The following is a 17,404-nucleotide window of genomic DNA, read 5'->3' as shown; positions in this document are numbered from 1 at the left end:
TACACCAGTTGACTGACAGTTGAGAGGCGGGACCAAAGAGCCAGAGCTCAACCTGGTGGACTGACAGATCTCCCAAGAAGGAGCCTGGTATACACTCCTCCTGTAACAGTTGTATCGAGCTCCTTAAGATGGTCTAATCCACCCCTCTCGTCCACCTAAACCCCACCTATAGTAATTATCAACGGTTGCCGGATTGACCGGCAACCAACCCGGCAATGGTTGCCGGATTGACCCCTTTCCATGACGTTACCAGCTTCTGGTCAGAGCTTCCGGGGTAGATAACCTGGGGACAAGCTGATTGAAGGAGTTACAGCCTCGCTTCTGTGCCAGGTAAGTCCACAACGGGCTCGCCATACCCCGTGCTACTTTGGAACTTTTGTTCCGAGTAGCTGAATCTAAAAACAACAAAAAGTGATTGAAGGGTCCTACGGGTTATTCATGCCCATGCCACCTCTTGGGTGGTTAATCTTTATCAACAGATTGAAGGAAAATTGTGAGCTTGGAGACCATTGTGAGTCTTCTGACTCGAGTGCATATTGTGTGGACGGAGAATGAGTGGGATGAGGCTCTAGGAGTTACAGGGAGGCGAGTCTCCAGGCGAGACAGTGAGAGGCGAGTCTCCAGGCGAGACAGTGAGAGGCGAGTCTCCAGGCAAGACAGTGAGAGGCGAGTCTCCAGGCGAGACAGTGAGAGGCGAGTCTCCAGGCAAGACAGTGAGAGGCGAGTCTCCAGGCAAGACAGTGAGAGGCGAGTCTCCAGGCAAGACAGTGAGAGGCGAGTCTCCAGGCAAGACAGTGAGAGGCGAGTCTCCAGGCAAGACAGTGAGAGGCGAGTCTCCAGGCAAGACAGTGAGAGGCGAGTCTCCAGGCAAGACAGTGAGAGGCGAGTCTCCAGGCAAGACAGTGAGAGGCGAGTCTCCAGGCAAGACAGTGAGAGGCGAGTCTCCAGGCGAGACAGTGAGAGGCGAGTCTCCAGGCGAGACAGTGTGAGGCGAGGCTTCAGACCTGACAAATGTCTTTCTGGTGTCCTGGACGTAGTTCAACACATCGGGTAATCGAACCTGGTGATTGGAATCAGATAATAAACGTCAATATCAGACTTAAATACATATCTTAGGTCTATGTTATCACATGTTATCATCAATGTGATAACTGAAGGCCAGAGACATTTCTCGCCTTAAAAAATATTTTAAATGGATGGTGGCATCACCCTCCTCCTGTCCTTCTAATCCTATCCCTTCATCCCTAATACTCCCATATTATCCTTTTCATTTACGTCCCTAATGCTGTGTCAACTTTCTCTTTCACTATCTCATCCCACCTTCCTTGTACCTGTATCTTACCCTCTTTCCTCCTCCCTCCTTTCCCTCTCTGCTTTAGTCCTTCTCCCTCTGGATTTTGTTTTTACTCTTTCTCCTTTCATCTGTATTCCATAATCCCCCCCCCCTGTTACATCCCAGTAAGGAGGCTTGTAGACTCCCCCATCAAGGAACCTGGAGGTCTCTTGCTGTAGGGGGGGGAGGGCCTGGTGTACTCCCCAAACAAGGAGCCTTGTAAACTCCTCCAATAAGGAGCCTGGTAGACTTCCACAACAAGGAGCCTGGTATAGACTCCTTGAACAAGCAGTCTGGTATATCAGAATTCAACTGATACTTCCTTTCCTATTCTCCTGTCCACCTTCCCTGTATTTTACTCCCTCTCTCTCTCTCTCTATCTATCTCTCTACCATGCTCAATCCCTTCTACCCATTCCAGAGGTCAATGGTCAGCTAGCTAGGCTTGCTGGTGCCGGAATTTTCATTTTTTTCAACAAAATTAAAACTAATGACCTCTGTTATGAGTAGTGTTATCTACCCCTTCTTAAGAGGACTCAGATTAATGGGACCAAATTCTTCGAGGAATTAATTACCATCTTGGACTGCCTTTGAGCAGCCTGAGGGCACTAACATTCCGGTAACCCTTTCTACCACCGCCCACGGGATGGGTATGGGGTCCACCAAAGCCCACGGGATGGGTATGGTGTCCACCACCGCCCACGGGATGGGTATGGTGTCCACCACCGCCCTCGGGATGGGTATGGGGTCCACCACCGCCCACGGGATGGGTATGGTGTCCACCACCGCCCACGGGATGGGTATGGTGTCCACCACCACCCACGGGATGGGTATGGTGTCCACCACCACCCACGGGATGGGTATGGTGTCCACCACCACCCACGGGATGGGTATGGGGTCCACCACCACCCACGGGATGGGTATGGGGTCCACCACCGCCCACGGGATGGGTATGGGGTCCACCACCACCCACGGGATGGGTATGGGGTCCACCACCACCCACGGGATGGGTATGGGGTCCACCACCACCCACGGGATGGGTATGGGGTCCACCACCACCCACGGGATGGGTATGGTGTCCACCACCACCCACGGGATGGGCATGGGGTCCACCACCACCCACGGGATGGGTATCGGGTGCATAATAAAAATAAACTGAAGTGGAGTGGGGGGGATAGAATTATTTACGTTGTAGATCAGGATTAGACAGTGTGAGGCACGACCAGTTTATAGGTCAATATGGTTACAGGTCGACCTGTCCACAAGTCTACGTGTAAACCTGTCCACAGGTACTCAGCGACCTCTTACCAGTCAGCCCTCTTCCCTCCACCAGTTGGTTGTTTATAGGCCTAGTGGCCACAGGCTGAGTTGAGCGAGGGGGGGGGGGGTTGGACAAGTGTTAGGGAGGGGAGTTAACTTCGGAGCTCATTAACTGTTTAATAATTGTAAACAAAGCCGCCAAAGATTGAGAAAAGATGTACAGGTTCGTAAGTGCTTGCGCAACTGCTTCGTGAATCTGGTCCCAGACAGGGAGGTGCCTGCGTACACTCACTGTCTAGGGACAGCCGGAGGTTGACGGTAACTGCTTGTTAAGCTGCCGACAATGGGTTGACCCCCAAAATATGCAGGCAGCGTATTTATTAGAGTAGGGAGTAATTGTTTCTTATTACGGGCTATTCACGCCCATGCCACCTCTTGGGGGGCTGAATCTTCATCAGTCAATTGGTTCTCATGAATACATTACTGTTTGACTGTTTTTATTGCTATTTCTGTTTATTTCCTTTTTGTCATTTAATTGAGCATTTATTTACCTGATTTACCTGAGGGTCACTAACCCTAGTGGTCTCGACAAGGACAGGAAGCCGGTGGCTTGTCGAAGCTCCCCCACCCCCACATTTGCCTTGATTGATTGATTTGCCATTTTATTTGTTTTCCAAATATATTTTAAAACTCAACACAGTTTTGGCATTTACGGTTTCGGCGGGTAGGCGGCTCCATGGGGTTAATAACCCTGTGGGGTGAAAAAGCATCTCTTCTCATTGTGGCTTGTTGAGATCATTGAAACTCATTGTTGAGTTTCAATGAGATCCACCCTGTCATGCCTCGTAGCCTGGTGGATAGCGCGCAGGACTCGTAATTCTGTGGCGCGGGTTCGATTCCCGCACGAGGCAGAAACAAATGGGCAAAGTTTCTTTCACCCTGAATGCCCCTGTTACCTAGCAGTAAATAGGTACCTGGGAGTTAGTCAGCTGTCACGGGCTGCTTCCTGGGGGTGGAGGCCTGGTCGAGGACCGGGCCGCGGGGACACTGAAAAAGCCCCGAAATCATCTCAAGATAACCTCAAGATAAGATGCCTGGCTTGTAGTGTTGTTAACCCTGTGGCCTTCAACTGTTCCTGATACGAGAGATGACTTAGCTCTGGGATGACTTTTGTTGCCCGGTGTTGCACCTTCTTCTAGAGCAGCTGTGTCCTTCCCAAAAAATATAGCACGTGATCTTGAGCTTACGTGATCTTGAGCTCACGTGATCTTGAGCTCACGTGATCTTGAGCTTCTATGATCTTGAGCTTCTATGATCTTGAGCTTCTATGATCTTTAAACTTATTCAGTGATTTCTCAGCCCGTCCTCCAAACAAAGTCCCCGAAGTGATTCCATCCACTCGCCAAACCCGCTGTTTATGAATGAAAAGCGGTTTACACACGACTCAACTGATTTCGTCCGAACACTTCCGGAACAAGTGCTTCGCTGACGAATTTTGTTCGAACCACAACGCTGTAAATGCTTCACCCACGTACTACAAATACAAATAATCGCCAACAGAACCTAAACACCTAACCTAACCTGTGTCTATATATGCACAATATGCTCATATATTATAATATTAATTTATATATGAGAAAAATCCCGTTTTGAATGAACAGCATGTAAGAATTTATGATTGCGTCTGTGGGGTCGACCGCTGGATGGAATGGACTTGAGTCGAGGACTGGTTTTGATTACTCTAAGTGATTAAATATCTAAAGTAATTATCAACAAGCAGGAAGTAATAACCTATAATTGTCACCTCAATAATTACCGAAGGAGGATCTAAGCCCTTTTGCTCAATATTCTTGACCCGTCTCCTTTGGATCAAACCAGATCATTAACTATCCTTAATGAGGCAACCCGTTCTCGCAAATTCGTAAAGTCAATATTGACTTATTAACTACGTGCATAGGTGATATACTAAACATAATAGATACCCCTAAAAAGAGTCATAGAAAACACCGACCTTACCTAACCTTGTTAGTATCTTAAGATAAGCATCTTATTGCTTCGTAATTACAATTATTACTTAACCTATACCTATTATAGGTTTGGTAATAATTGTAATTACGAAGCAATAAGATGCTTATCTTAACATACTAAGTAGGTTAGGTAAGGTCGGTGTTTTCTATGAATCTTTTTAAGGGTATCTATTATGTTAAGTATGTCACCTATGCACGTAGTTAATAAGTCAATATTGACTTTACGAATTTGCGAGAACGGGTTGCAACGAGGACAGGTGGCAGCATTAACTACATATTAGTGCATATAATTTGCCTTTCCATCAAGTTCAGACAATCCTCTTCGTTCCGCGTCCTAACTACCAGTCCTGACCTGAACTACCAGGAGCCGGTCGGCCGAGCGGACAGCACGCTGGACTTGTGATCCTGTGGTCCTGGGTTCGATCCCAGGCGCCGGCGAGAAACAATGGGCAGGATTCTTTCACTCTATGCCCCTGTTACCTAGCAGTAAAATAGGTACCTGGGTGTTTGTCAGCTGTCACGGGCTGCTTCCTGGCGGTGGAGGCCTGGTCAAGGACTGGGCCGCGGGGACACTAAAGCCTCGAAATCATCTCAAGATAACCTCAAGATAACCTGAGAAATATTGCTTGTGTGGCTCCCTGTAGGGGTGAGCGCAACTCGTCTTCCATGGTGTGAATATACATGCATTAGTGGTTAGTCAATCATTGTTGTTAGTCAATCATTGTTGTTAGTCAATCAATCTGTCATTGATGAGAGAGATCGTTCCTATTTATTGGGTGTATGATACACAGGTTGACCCCCCCCCAACAAGGAGCCTGGTTGACTCCCCCCCCCCCCAACAAGGAGCCTGGTTGACTCCCCCCCCCCCCAACAAGGAGCCTGGTTGACTCCCCCCCACCCCCCGCCTGCACTGTCCTGCCCATCTGTTGCGTGGGTGACCCTCACACACTCACCCATACGTGGGTGACCCTCCCACATATGGGTGAGTGTGTTGGTCTCAACCGACCAACAGCCTACTAGGGACAGAGTCAAATACAAGGAGTAACATTTATCAATCACGTGGGACAGGGGATAGTAGCTGGAGTAGAATACTTGTAACTTTGGATAGTTGGAGGATAGAACCCAGCTGTCCAGGGTGAGTGGTTGAGAGAGAGAGAGCCACTGAGGCACCAGTGTGACGGCGCAGCTGGTGCCTGCAAGGTGCCACAAGGAGTGCCAGTCCTGTTGCACTGCTCAGATGGCATAGATGATCAAGGACATATAACGGGCTGCTTCTTATAGCGGTCACAGGTCAAGTGTGCGAATCCTGGTCTTCTCGACGCTGAGCCGTGGTCCCTGTACACCATATTGAACCAGAGACTCATATTTCTCAAGTAGTGTGGGAAGAGTGGCTGGCCAGTCACGGAACATTTCTCAAGCAATTGTGGTTTGAGCCTACACATAATTTCACATTTCCACTACACATAAGGGACATAACTGGCCGACCCCTCACAGTGTTCAAGAGAGAACTGGATAAGCACCTCCAAAGGATACCTGATCAACCAGGCTGTGACTCATACGTCAGGCTGCGAGCAGCCGCGTCTAACAGCCTGGTTGATCAGTCCAGCAACCAGGAGGCCTGGTCGACAACCGGGCCGCGGGGACACCAAGCCCCCGGAAGCACTTCAAGGTAACCTCAAGGTAAGGTACAGGAGTAGAGAACCGAACTATCAGACCCACACTATTGTCAGTACAGATTCTCCCGATTAAACGCAGTAGGCCTATGAACTTTAGTTGCCTAGTTGAGGGACAGAGTAGTTGGGATGTTAACAATGAATTAATTAAGTAAACTGGTAAATTTCCCGATCCTTGGGGATTAATTAACCGTGTCTGTCATATTAATGTTCCGGTGCTCCCCGTCTTGCATTTGTTAGTCCTCTGCGGCATTGTTTAATTGACTTAAGTGTTATATTGGTCGTCCTCAAGTCTGGTAATATTATTACAGGCTCAGTGGACTTATGAGCGGCAGTGTGTCTCAGGGATATTGCTGCGCGAGTACCAGTACACCAGCACTAGGAACACCCCAGGTACACACCAGCAACACCCCAGGTACACACCAGCAACACCCCAGGTACACACCAGCAACACCCCAGGTACACACCAGCAACACCCCCAGGTACACCAGTACTAGCAACACCCCAGGTACACCAGTACTAGCAACACCCCCAGGTACACACCAGTACTAACAACACCCCCAGGTACACACCAGTACTAGGAACACCCCCAGGTACACCAGTACCAGCAACACCCCCAGGTACACCAGTACTAGCAACACCCCCAGGTACACCAGTACTAGCAACACCCCCAGGTACACCAGTACTAGCAACACCCCCAGGTACACCAGTACTAGCAACACCCCCAGGTACACCAGTACTAGCAACACCCCAGGTACACCAGTACTAGCAACACCCCAGGTACACCAGTACTAGCAACACCCCAGGTACACCAGTACTAGCAACACCCCAGGTACACCAGTACTAGCAACACCCCAGGTACACCAGTACTAGCAACACCCCCAGATACACCAGTACTAGCAACACCCCCAGGTACACCAGTACTAGCAACACCCCCAGGTACACCAGTACTAGGAACACCCCAGGTACACCAGTACTAGCAACACCCCCAGGTACACACCAGTACTAGGAACACCCCCAGGTACACACCAGCAACACCCCCAGGTACACACCAGCAACACCCCAGGTACACACCAGCAACACCCCAGGTACACACCAGCAACACCCCAGGTACACACCAGCAACACCCCAGGTACACACCAGTACTAGCAACACCCCCAGGTACACACCAGTACTAGCAACACCCCAGGTACACACCAGTACTAGCAACACCCCAGGTACACACCAGCAACACCCCAGGTACACACCAGCAACACCCCAGGTACACACCAGCAACACCCCAGGTACACACCAGTACTAGCAACACCCCCAGGTACACACCAGTACTAGCAACACCCCCAGGTACACACCAGTACTAGCAACACCCCAGGTACACACCAGCAACACCCCAGGTACACACCAGTACTAGCAACACCCCCAGGTACACTCCAGTACTAGCAACACCCCAGGTACACACCAGTACTAGCAACACCCCAGGTACACACCAGTACTAACAACACCCCAGGTACACACCAGTACTAACAACACCCCAGGTACACACTAGTACCAGCAACACCCCAGGTACACACCAGCACTAGCAACACCCCAGGTACACCAGTACTAGCAACACCCCCAGGTACACACCAGTACCAGCAACCCCCCAGGTACACACCAGTACTAACAATACCCCAGGTACACCAGTACTAGCAACACCCCCAGGTACACCAGTACTAGCAACACCCCCAGGTACACCAGTACCAGCAACACCCCCAGGTACACATCACCACTAGCAACACCCCCAGGTACACACCAGCAACACCCCCAGGTACACACCAGCAACACCTCCAGGTACACACCAGCAACACCCCAGGTACACACCAGCACTAGCAACACCCCCAGGTACACACCAGTACTAGCAACACCCCAGGTACACACCAGTACTAGCAACACCCCAGGTACACACCAGCAACACCCCAGGTACACACCAGCAACACCCCAGGTACACACCAGTACTAGCAACACCCCCAGGTACACACCAGTACTAGCAACACCTCAGGTACACACCAGCAACACCCCAGGTACACACCAGTACTAGTAACACCCCCAGGTACACACCAGTACTAGCAACACCCCAGGTACACACCAGTACTAGCAACACCCCAGGTACACACCAGTACTAGCAACACCCCAGGTACACACCAGCAACACCCCAGGTACACACCAGCAACACCCCAGGTACACACCAGCAACACCCCAGGTACACACCAGTACTAGCAACACCCCCAGGTACACACCAGTACTAGCAACACCCCAGGTACACACCAGCAACACCCCAGGTACACACCAGTACTAGTAACACCCCCAGGTACACACCAGTACTAGCAACACCCCAGGTACACACCAGTACTAGCAACACCCCAGGTACACACCAGTACTAACAACACCCCAGGTACACACCAGTACCAGCAACACCCCAGGTACACACCAGCACTAGCAACACCCCAGGTACACTAGTACTAGCAACACCCCAGGTACACACCAGTACTAGCAACACCCCAGGTACACACCAGTACTAGCAACACCCCAGGTACACACCAGTACTAACAACACCCCAGGTACACACCAGTACTAGCAACACCCCAGGTACACCAGTACTAACAACACCCCAGGTACACCAGTACTAGCAACTCCCCCAGGTACACCAGTACTAGCAACACCCCAGGTACACACCAGTACTAGCAACACCCCAGGTACACACCAGTACTAACAACACCCCAGGTACACACCAGTACTAACAACACCCCAGGTACACACCAGTACTAACAACACCCCAGGTACACACCAGTACTAACAACACCCCAGGTACACACCAGTACTAACAACATCCCAGGTACACACCAGTACTAACAACACCCCAGGTACACACCAGTACTAACAACACCCCAGGTACACACCAGTACTAACAACACCCCAGGTACACACCAGTACTAACAACACCCCAGGTACACACCAGTACTAACAACACCCCAGGTACACACCAGTACTAACAACACCCCAGGTACACCAGTACTAACAACTATCCGAGTACTACCAGTACTACCTACTCTATCTCCCTTGTGGATTTGTTCATTTGATGCATCACGTTAGTGTGATCTGTGTGTGAGGATGTGAGGGCGAAGAGGGAGAACGGCCTATTGACCTAGCTCGGGTGCAGGGGGGAGTTGTGTAAAAGCCTGGTTTGTGCCTCGGAGAGGCTACGGGATCCAGTAAGTTCTCTAGAACTTCGGTTTCAACTCTTTTAACCCCCTGTCGTAGCTCGGTCGATTAAGGCAATGTATGGGATGCTCCCGGACGCAGGTTCGAATCCTCGTCAGGGCCCTTGTGGATTTGTACAACCAATAATATAATAGAGAGAGCAGCTTCAGTTGCCTGCAGAAATGGATCCAGACTCTTAATCGTGGGCGATTTCAATCACGGAAAGATAGATTTGGAGAATGGGGACCCACATGGAGGTGCAGATACATGGAGAGCTAAACCCTTGGAAGTGGCAACAAGAAACTTTCTGAACCAGCATGTCAAGGGACCAAGAAAAAATGTGAGGCAATGACGAACCAGCTAGACTCTACCTGATATTCACCTTGAATGAGTCGGAAATAAGCGAAGTCCAATTTAATGCCCCCCATAAGAATGAGTGACCAGTGTATTGACATTTGAGTATCTGGTGGAGGTAGGGATAACCTATCCAAGGATGGGATCAGAAAGGAGAAGGCTAAATTTCTGAAGACGAAAATATGATGAGAAGAGGAACTTCCTAATGGGAATGCCATAGTAAACAGAACTCTGAGAATAGTCTGTACAGCATATGATGGACTATGTCACCCAGAAGTGCTAGGAAGCAGCAAACAGGTTTATCCCGGACCAAAAGGAGAAAAACGAAAAGCAACAGAAGAAATCCATGGTTCAACCATGTATGTAAGGTAGCGAAGCAACTGAGTAAAAGAACATGGAGAAACTACAGGAACAACAGAACACCAGAGAGCAGGGAGAGATACCAGAGGGCCAGAAATGAGTACCTCAGAGTGAGGAGAGAAGCAGAGAGACAGTATGAAAATGACATAGCGAGTAAAGCCAAGACCCAACCAAAACTACTCCTAAGCCACATCTGGAGGAAAACAGCGGTGAAGAACATGTGATGAAACTGGGGAAAGGGGAGAACAGATACACAGAGAATTACAAGGTGTGTTAAGAACTCAAAAAAGAGAGATTCCAGGAGGTCTTCACAAAAGAACAAGGAGAAGCCCCTGCACTAAATGAGGAGGCGGCAAACCAAGCAACCTTGGAGGGAATTTGACCTCAGCAGTGATGAGGTCAAAAGGAATCTGTTGGAGCTGAATGTGACAAAGGCTGTTGGGCCTGACAGAATCTCACCGTGGATACTAAAGGAAGGTGCAGAAGTACTGAATGTGACACACTCTATGGTGTTTAACAGGTCACTGGAAACAGGAGACCTACCAGAAAGCTGGAAGACAGCTAATGTAGTCCCAATATATAAAAAAAGGTGACAGGCAAGAGGCGCTGAACTATATGCAAGGTGATGGAAAATATCGTAAGAAAAAGGCTCGTAGAACATCTGGAGGGAAATAGCTTTGTAACACACCATCAGCATGAGTTCAGAGATGGTAAATCGTGCCTCACATGTTTAATAGAATTCTACGACCAAACAACAAAAATTAGGCTAGAGAGAGAGATGGGAGGCAAACTGCATTTTCTTGAACTGTCAGAAAGCCTTTGGTACAGTACCCAATAAAAGGGTGTTACAAAAGTTGGAGCAGCAGGCAGGAGTAAAAGGTAAGGTGCTCCAGTGGATAAGGGAGTATCTAAGCAACAGGAAACAGCGAGTAACTGTGAGGGGGGGAATGCATCAGAGTAGCGAGATGTCATCAGCGGAGTCCCACAGGGCTCTGTATTTGGACTCATCCTGTATCTAATATATGTAAACGATCTTCCAGAGGGTATAGACTCATTCCTCTCAATGTTTGCTGATGATGCAAAAATTATGAGAAGAATCAAGACATATGAAGATAGACAGAGACTACAGGACGACCTGGACAGGCTGGAGGAAGGCGACGAGTCACAATAACGTGGCTAAAGTATGTTACCAGGACTCAACATGAACTTGAGTCCTGGCTTTGTTGCTGTGGACTCTTCCCTTTCACAGTATATACTCAAATGCTCTAATCTTTCTAACAAACGTGACCTAACATAAGGAAAGAGAATGGAAGGGCTAGGCTTTTCTTTCTTCTCCCTTTTTTCAGTTCATTGTCTTTTCCTACGCTCCGTTGCTATCCTCTTCTTATTCCTATCTCCTCATTCGGTGGTTATAATAGGAGCTGCCTCGTATGGGCCAATAGGCCTTCTGCAGTTCTTATTATTATCCCCTCTACTACACCTTTCTTTCCTCCCCAGCTCTCTCTTGCCTATTTATTGCCTGTCCCTACTTCCTAATACAATCGACTTGAGAATGGTCCAGGACGGACCGAAACGTCGTCGTCCCTTCACCTTCTAGTGTGTGGTCTAGTCAACAAACTGGAGGAACGGTCTAGAAAATGGTTGCTAAAGCTCAACTCAAGAAAGTGTAAAATAATGAGATTAAGCGAAGTGAGCAGATGGCTGAACACAAGGTTCCACCTGGAAGGTGAAATTGTGCAAGAGTCAGAGAGAAAGATCTTGGGGTTGATATCACACCGAACCTGTCCCCAGAGGCCCTCATCAAAAGGATATTATCAGTGGCATATGCTAGGTTGGCTGACATGAGAACTGCCTTTAGAAACTTGTGTAATGAACTGTTCAGAACCCTGTATTCCACTTATGTCAGACCAATCCTGGAAGATGCAGCTCCAGCCTGGAGTCCATACCTAGTTAAACACAAGACAGTGTTAGAGAAGGTTCAGAGGCATGTCACCAGACTCGTCCCGGAACTGAGAGGTATGAGCTACGAGGAAAGGCTAAAGGAGCTGAACCTCACGTCCCTAGAAAATAAAATATTAAGGGGAGACATGATAACTACCTACAAAATTATCAGGGGAATTGACAGGGTGGACAAAGATAAACTCTTTAGCACGGGTGGAACACGAATAAGGGGGCACAGGTTAAAACATAGTACCCAGATGAGCCACAGAGATATTATAAAGAATTTTTCAGTGTCAGAGTGGTTGACAAATGGAATGCATTAGGCAGTGATGTGGTGGAGGCTGACTCCATACACAGTTTCAAATGTAGATATGATAGAGCCCAGTAGGCTCAGGAACCTGTACACCTGTTGATTGACAGTTGAGAGGCGGGACCAAAGAGCCAGAGCTCAACCCCCGCAAGCACAATTAGGCGAGTACACACACACACACACACACACACACAATAACTGCCCCTCACAGTTCGGGCTACACAATATCTGCCCCTCACAGTTCGGGCTACACAATATCTGCCCCTCACAGTTCGGGCTACACAATATCTGCCCCTCACAGTTCGGGCTACACAATATCTGCCCCTCACAGTTCGGGCTACACAATATCTGCCCCTCACAGTTCGGGCTACACAATATCTGCCCCTCACAGTTCGGGCTACACAATAACTGACCCTCACAGTTTGAAGTGCATATTAACTGTGCCTTCACAGTTTGGAGTGCACAGTGAAGCACGCTGCGTCAATGTTCAGTATTCAAAGTTGGAGTTCATTATCAACTTGGACGTTCATATTCACTGTACAGGCAGTCAACACGTCTAGAACGTAAGGAACGTGACGGAAAACCTCACCGTCTTCACATTACAGAGAACAGAGACGAACATAGATTACAGCTATTGTGAACGTTCAAATAAACATTCCCTCTAACACACCTCTACTGTACCGAGTTCCACCAGTTACAGAACAACCTGCAAAATGAGACCATAAGTCTAAGCCTCCAAAACTCGCTTTACAAAGATTGTTTAAACCTTTCCGCTTTCTGAAATCTAAATAAAGTGTCATTCAGGACCTTATCTGCCACGTATGTCAGACTATTTCTGGAATACGCGGCTCCAGCGTCGAGTACTTGTATTGTTAAGTGCAAAACGAAGTTGCACAACGTCCAGACGTTTGTCATCAGACTTGTCCCAGAGCTGAGAGGTATGAGTTAGGAGGCACTGCTGAAGGAATTATATCTCATGGCGTGGGACAAAATCTTACTGAAGCGACCATACGAGTCATAAATACTCATACTCCGCCCAAGTAAAACAGAAACAAGCAACACTTAGAGGGCCAGCCAGAGGCTTAGGGCCCGCCCAGTGGGCCAGCCAGAGGCTTAGGACCCGCGCAGGAAAAAAAACTCACGGTTCTGTAGGAAGTTTAATCTGGCAGAGAATACCACCACCTGAACACTTCCCCAACGGAACTGGTAGGAGGAGTACTGGTAGTAGGGGCACTGGTAGTACGGGCACTGGTAGTACGTGGTACTGGTAGTACGGGGTACTGGTAGTACGGGGTACTGGTAGTACGGGGCACTGGTAGTACGGGGCACTGGTAGTACGGGGCACTGGTAGTACGGGGCACTGGTAGTACGGGGCACTGGTAGTACGGGGCACTGGTAGTACGGGGCACTGGTAGTACGGGGCACTGGTAGTAGGAGTACTGGTAGTACGGGTACTGGTAGTAGGAGTACTGGTAGTACGGGTACTGGTAGTAGGAGTACTGGTAGTACGGGTACTGGTAGTACGGGTACTGGTAGTACGGGTACTGGTAGTACGGGGTACTGGTAGTAGGAGCACTGGTAGTACGGGGCACTGGTAGTACGGGGCACTGGTAGTACGGGTACTGGTAGTACGGGTACTGGTAGTACGGGGCACTGGTAGTACGGGTACTGGTAGTAGGACAAACTAGGTAAGATTATTATATATAGATTGTCCATGAACAATTAGAGACAAGATAGCACTCAGCATCAAAATCAACAATAAACATACAAAATAATGTCTTCAGACTGAGAACAGCCAACAGACGGTATGAACAAAGACGTGACTCAGTGCTGGCTCCACATACAACCTTTCAACCACCCAATTGCCTTGGTAATGAGTAAAAGCAATTGACTGAAGAAGGTTGAGAGAGGCGGGACCAAATATCTGAAGTTAAACTTCTGAAGGCGCAGTTAGTTGAGTAAAATTTGTTTGAATAGTGCCCCTTCATGTATTTTTTTTACCTCAGACGTGACCACATGTTTATTGAAGGAAACCCAGCATGTATTTTCTTGCGTCGCCAGTGGACAGGTGTTGGACGGTGTTGGAGGCGTGTTGGAGAGCATACTGTGTAGTGAGTTACTAATCACTCATGCACAGTGATTGTAGTGAGTTACTGAGTACTCATGCACAGTGAGTGTAGTGAGTTACCGAGTACTCATGCACAGTGATTGTAGTGAGTTACTGAGTACTCATGCACAGTGATTGTAGTGCGTTACTGAGTACTCATGCACAGTGATTGTAGTGAGTTACTGAGCACGCATGACTGTGCCAACCAAGGTAAGGACATTCTGAACTGTCTTACACAGCCAGTGTTCGAGGTCGTGCACATTGTGGAGTGAATTATTGAGCAGTGCGCTCGAGCGAGGGGTTGATGACCGCCCTGACCCCTGACTCTCCTCTCTACGCCTCAGACGGTTGACAGTAGAGCACCAGTGACACTAGAGGAGAGGCTGCTCCTCTCACTGTCTCACGCTCCTATTTCCGCTCTCACCCCGCTCCTCTCTCTCCTCTCTGCTCGCTCTCTCTCTCTCTCTGCTCTCTCTCTCTCTCTCTCTCCTCTCTGCTCTGGCCCTCTATATCCTCGAGACCCTCTTCTCACTCCTACCTATTTCCATTTTAATACATTTATTATCGTTCTTCTCAATTTTCCCGCCCATTTCTCTTTCCGTCTCTCACCCTGTCCCCCTTGCATGTTTCCTCCCCTCTATCTCTCTCCCTTCCCCTTTCCCCTGGGAGACTCTACTCTCCATCTCTCTCTCTCCTCCCCCTCTCCTCAAGGGAGCCTCCACTCTCCCCCACAGACAGAACCAACCCTCACCTCACACATGCAAACAAATGTCCAGATATTTGTGTAAACACAGCGGGACATGTGGCATTTCCCTCCGCCGACCGTCGCCAACTTGAGGCAACAATGTTCCGCCCGCCACAGTGTTGAGCATTGTTGACGCGACTGGGGCAGCGAGCCGCTCCTCTTAACGTCCCCAGCTTGACGTCCCCAGCTTGACGTCGCCAGCTTGACGTCCCCAGCTTGACGTCCCCTGCTTGACGTTGTAAGCTTGACGTTGTAAGCTTGACGTTGCCAGCTTGACGTTGCCAGCTTGACACCAAGAGTTTCCGACCGCTTCCCCCGCCCGCCTCCACCATAATTTCCGATCGGTTGAGTTTGGTATTTAAATTTTCCTGAATCGTGGAAGATATTGGACTTGTTGATGAGGTGTCCGGGCAGGCAGGAGGTACTCGCCTAGTTGTGCTTGCGGGGGTTGAGCTCTGGCCCTTTGGTCCCGCCTCTCAACTGTCAATCAACTGGTGTACAGATTCCTGAGCCTACTGGGCTCTATCATATCTACATTTGAAACTGTGTATGGAGTCAGCCTCCACCACATCCCTGCCTAATGCATTCCACCTGTTAACTACTCTGACACTGAAAAAGTTCTTTCTAACGTCCCTTGTGGCTCATGTGGGTACTCAGTTTCCACCTGTGTCCCCTTGTTCGCGTACCACCCGTTTTAAACAGTATCTTTATCTACCCTGTCAATTCCTCTGAGAATTTTGTAGGTAGGGATCATGTCTCCCCCTTACTCTTCTGTCTTCCAGTGTCGTGAGGTGCATTTCACGCAGCCTGTCCTCGTAATTCATGCTTCTTAGTTCTGGGACTAGCCTAGTGGCATACCTCTGAACTTTTCAAGCTTCGCCTTGTGCTTGACAAGGTACGGGCTCCATGATGGGGCCGCATATTCCAGGATTGGTCTTACATATATGGTATACAAAGTTCTGAAGGATTCCTTACATAGGTTCCTGAAGGCTGTTCTGATGTTATCCAGACACGCATGCGCCACAGATTTTATTCCTTTTATGTGGGCTTCAGGAGACAGGTTTGGTGTGATATCAACTCTCAGATCTTTCTGTCCATTTCATGAAGGACTTCATTTCCCATTCTGTATCCTGTGTCTGGCCTCCTGTTTCCACTGCCTAGTTTCATTACCTTGCATTTACTCGGGAATTTACTTATTTCACACTGTCTTCAACATTTACTTGCATGGTATGCAAGTTAGGGACACTGACTTTAAGTTCAGTGCCTCCTGCTTATCACCCTTCTTGTATATTGGGACTACATTGGCCGTCTTCCAAATTTTTGGCAGTTCACCCGTTACCAGTAACTTGTACACCATGGAGAGTAGTAGGCACAGAGCCTCTGCTCCTTCCTTTAGAATCCATGGCGAGATTCCATCCGGGCCTATAGCCTTTGTCACGTCCAAATCTAGCAGATGCTTCCTCACCTCCCCACTGGTAATCACAAACTCCGCTAGTGGTGTCTGGGTTGGTGTTCCCTCCCTTAACTCTGGGACTGCTCCTTGCTCTGGTGTGAAGAATTCCTGGAATTTCTTATTGAGTTCCTCGCACACTTCCTTGTCGTTTGTAGTGAATCTTTCTGCCCCTAGCCTCAGTTTCATTACCTGTTCCTTCACTGTTGTTTTCCTCCTGATGTGGCTATGCAGCATTCTGGGTCGAGTCTTTGCCTTGCTCGCTATGTCATTTTCATATTGCCTCTCTACCTCTCTTCTCACCCTGACATATTCATTCCTGGCGCCCTGGTATCTTTCTCTGCTCTCAAGTGTCCTGTTATTCCTATAGTTTCTCCACGCTTACTTTGCTGCTTAGCTAGCCAACATTTCTGATTAAACCATGGGTTTCTCATCTGCATTTCACTGTTTCCCTTTTGGTCTGGAACAAACTTGTTTGCTGCGTCCTTGCACTTCTGCGTGATTTAGTCCATGTCTTGGGCCGTCTTTCCCCTGAGCTCTGTTTCCCATGCTATATCTGTTTGGAATTTTCTCATCTCCTCATAGTTTCCCTTTTGGAATGCCAGCCTTTT

General features: G+C 48.8%; 1 protein-coding gene across 1 annotated transcript; it reads right to left on the bottom strand.

Annotated features, from left to right (window-relative positions):
• Positions 1-568: 568 nt before the first annotated feature.
• Positions 569-9,954, bottom strand: LOC123772299 (uncharacterized). Its single transcript, XM_069311371.1, has 2 exons — positions 9,898-9,954; positions 569-1,060 (listed from the first exon to the last, which is right to left on the bottom strand). The coding sequence occupies exons 1-2, from the start codon at positions 9,952-9,954 to the stop codon at positions 569-571; spliced, it is 549 nt and encodes a 182-aa protein (XP_069167472.1).
• Between the last annotated feature and the right edge of the window lie 7,450 nt (positions 9,955-17,404).

Source organism: Procambarus clarkii, chromosome 69, assembly GCF_040958095.1.
Source record: "Procambarus clarkii isolate CNS0578487 chromosome 69, FALCON_Pclarkii_2.0, whole genome shotgun sequence".
NCBI classification, from domain to species: Eukaryota; Metazoa; Arthropoda; class Malacostraca; order Decapoda; family Cambaridae; genus Procambarus; species Procambarus clarkii.
The sequence above is the reverse complement of the archived record's forward strand: the minus strand, read 5'-3'. Positions and strand labels throughout refer to the sequence as shown.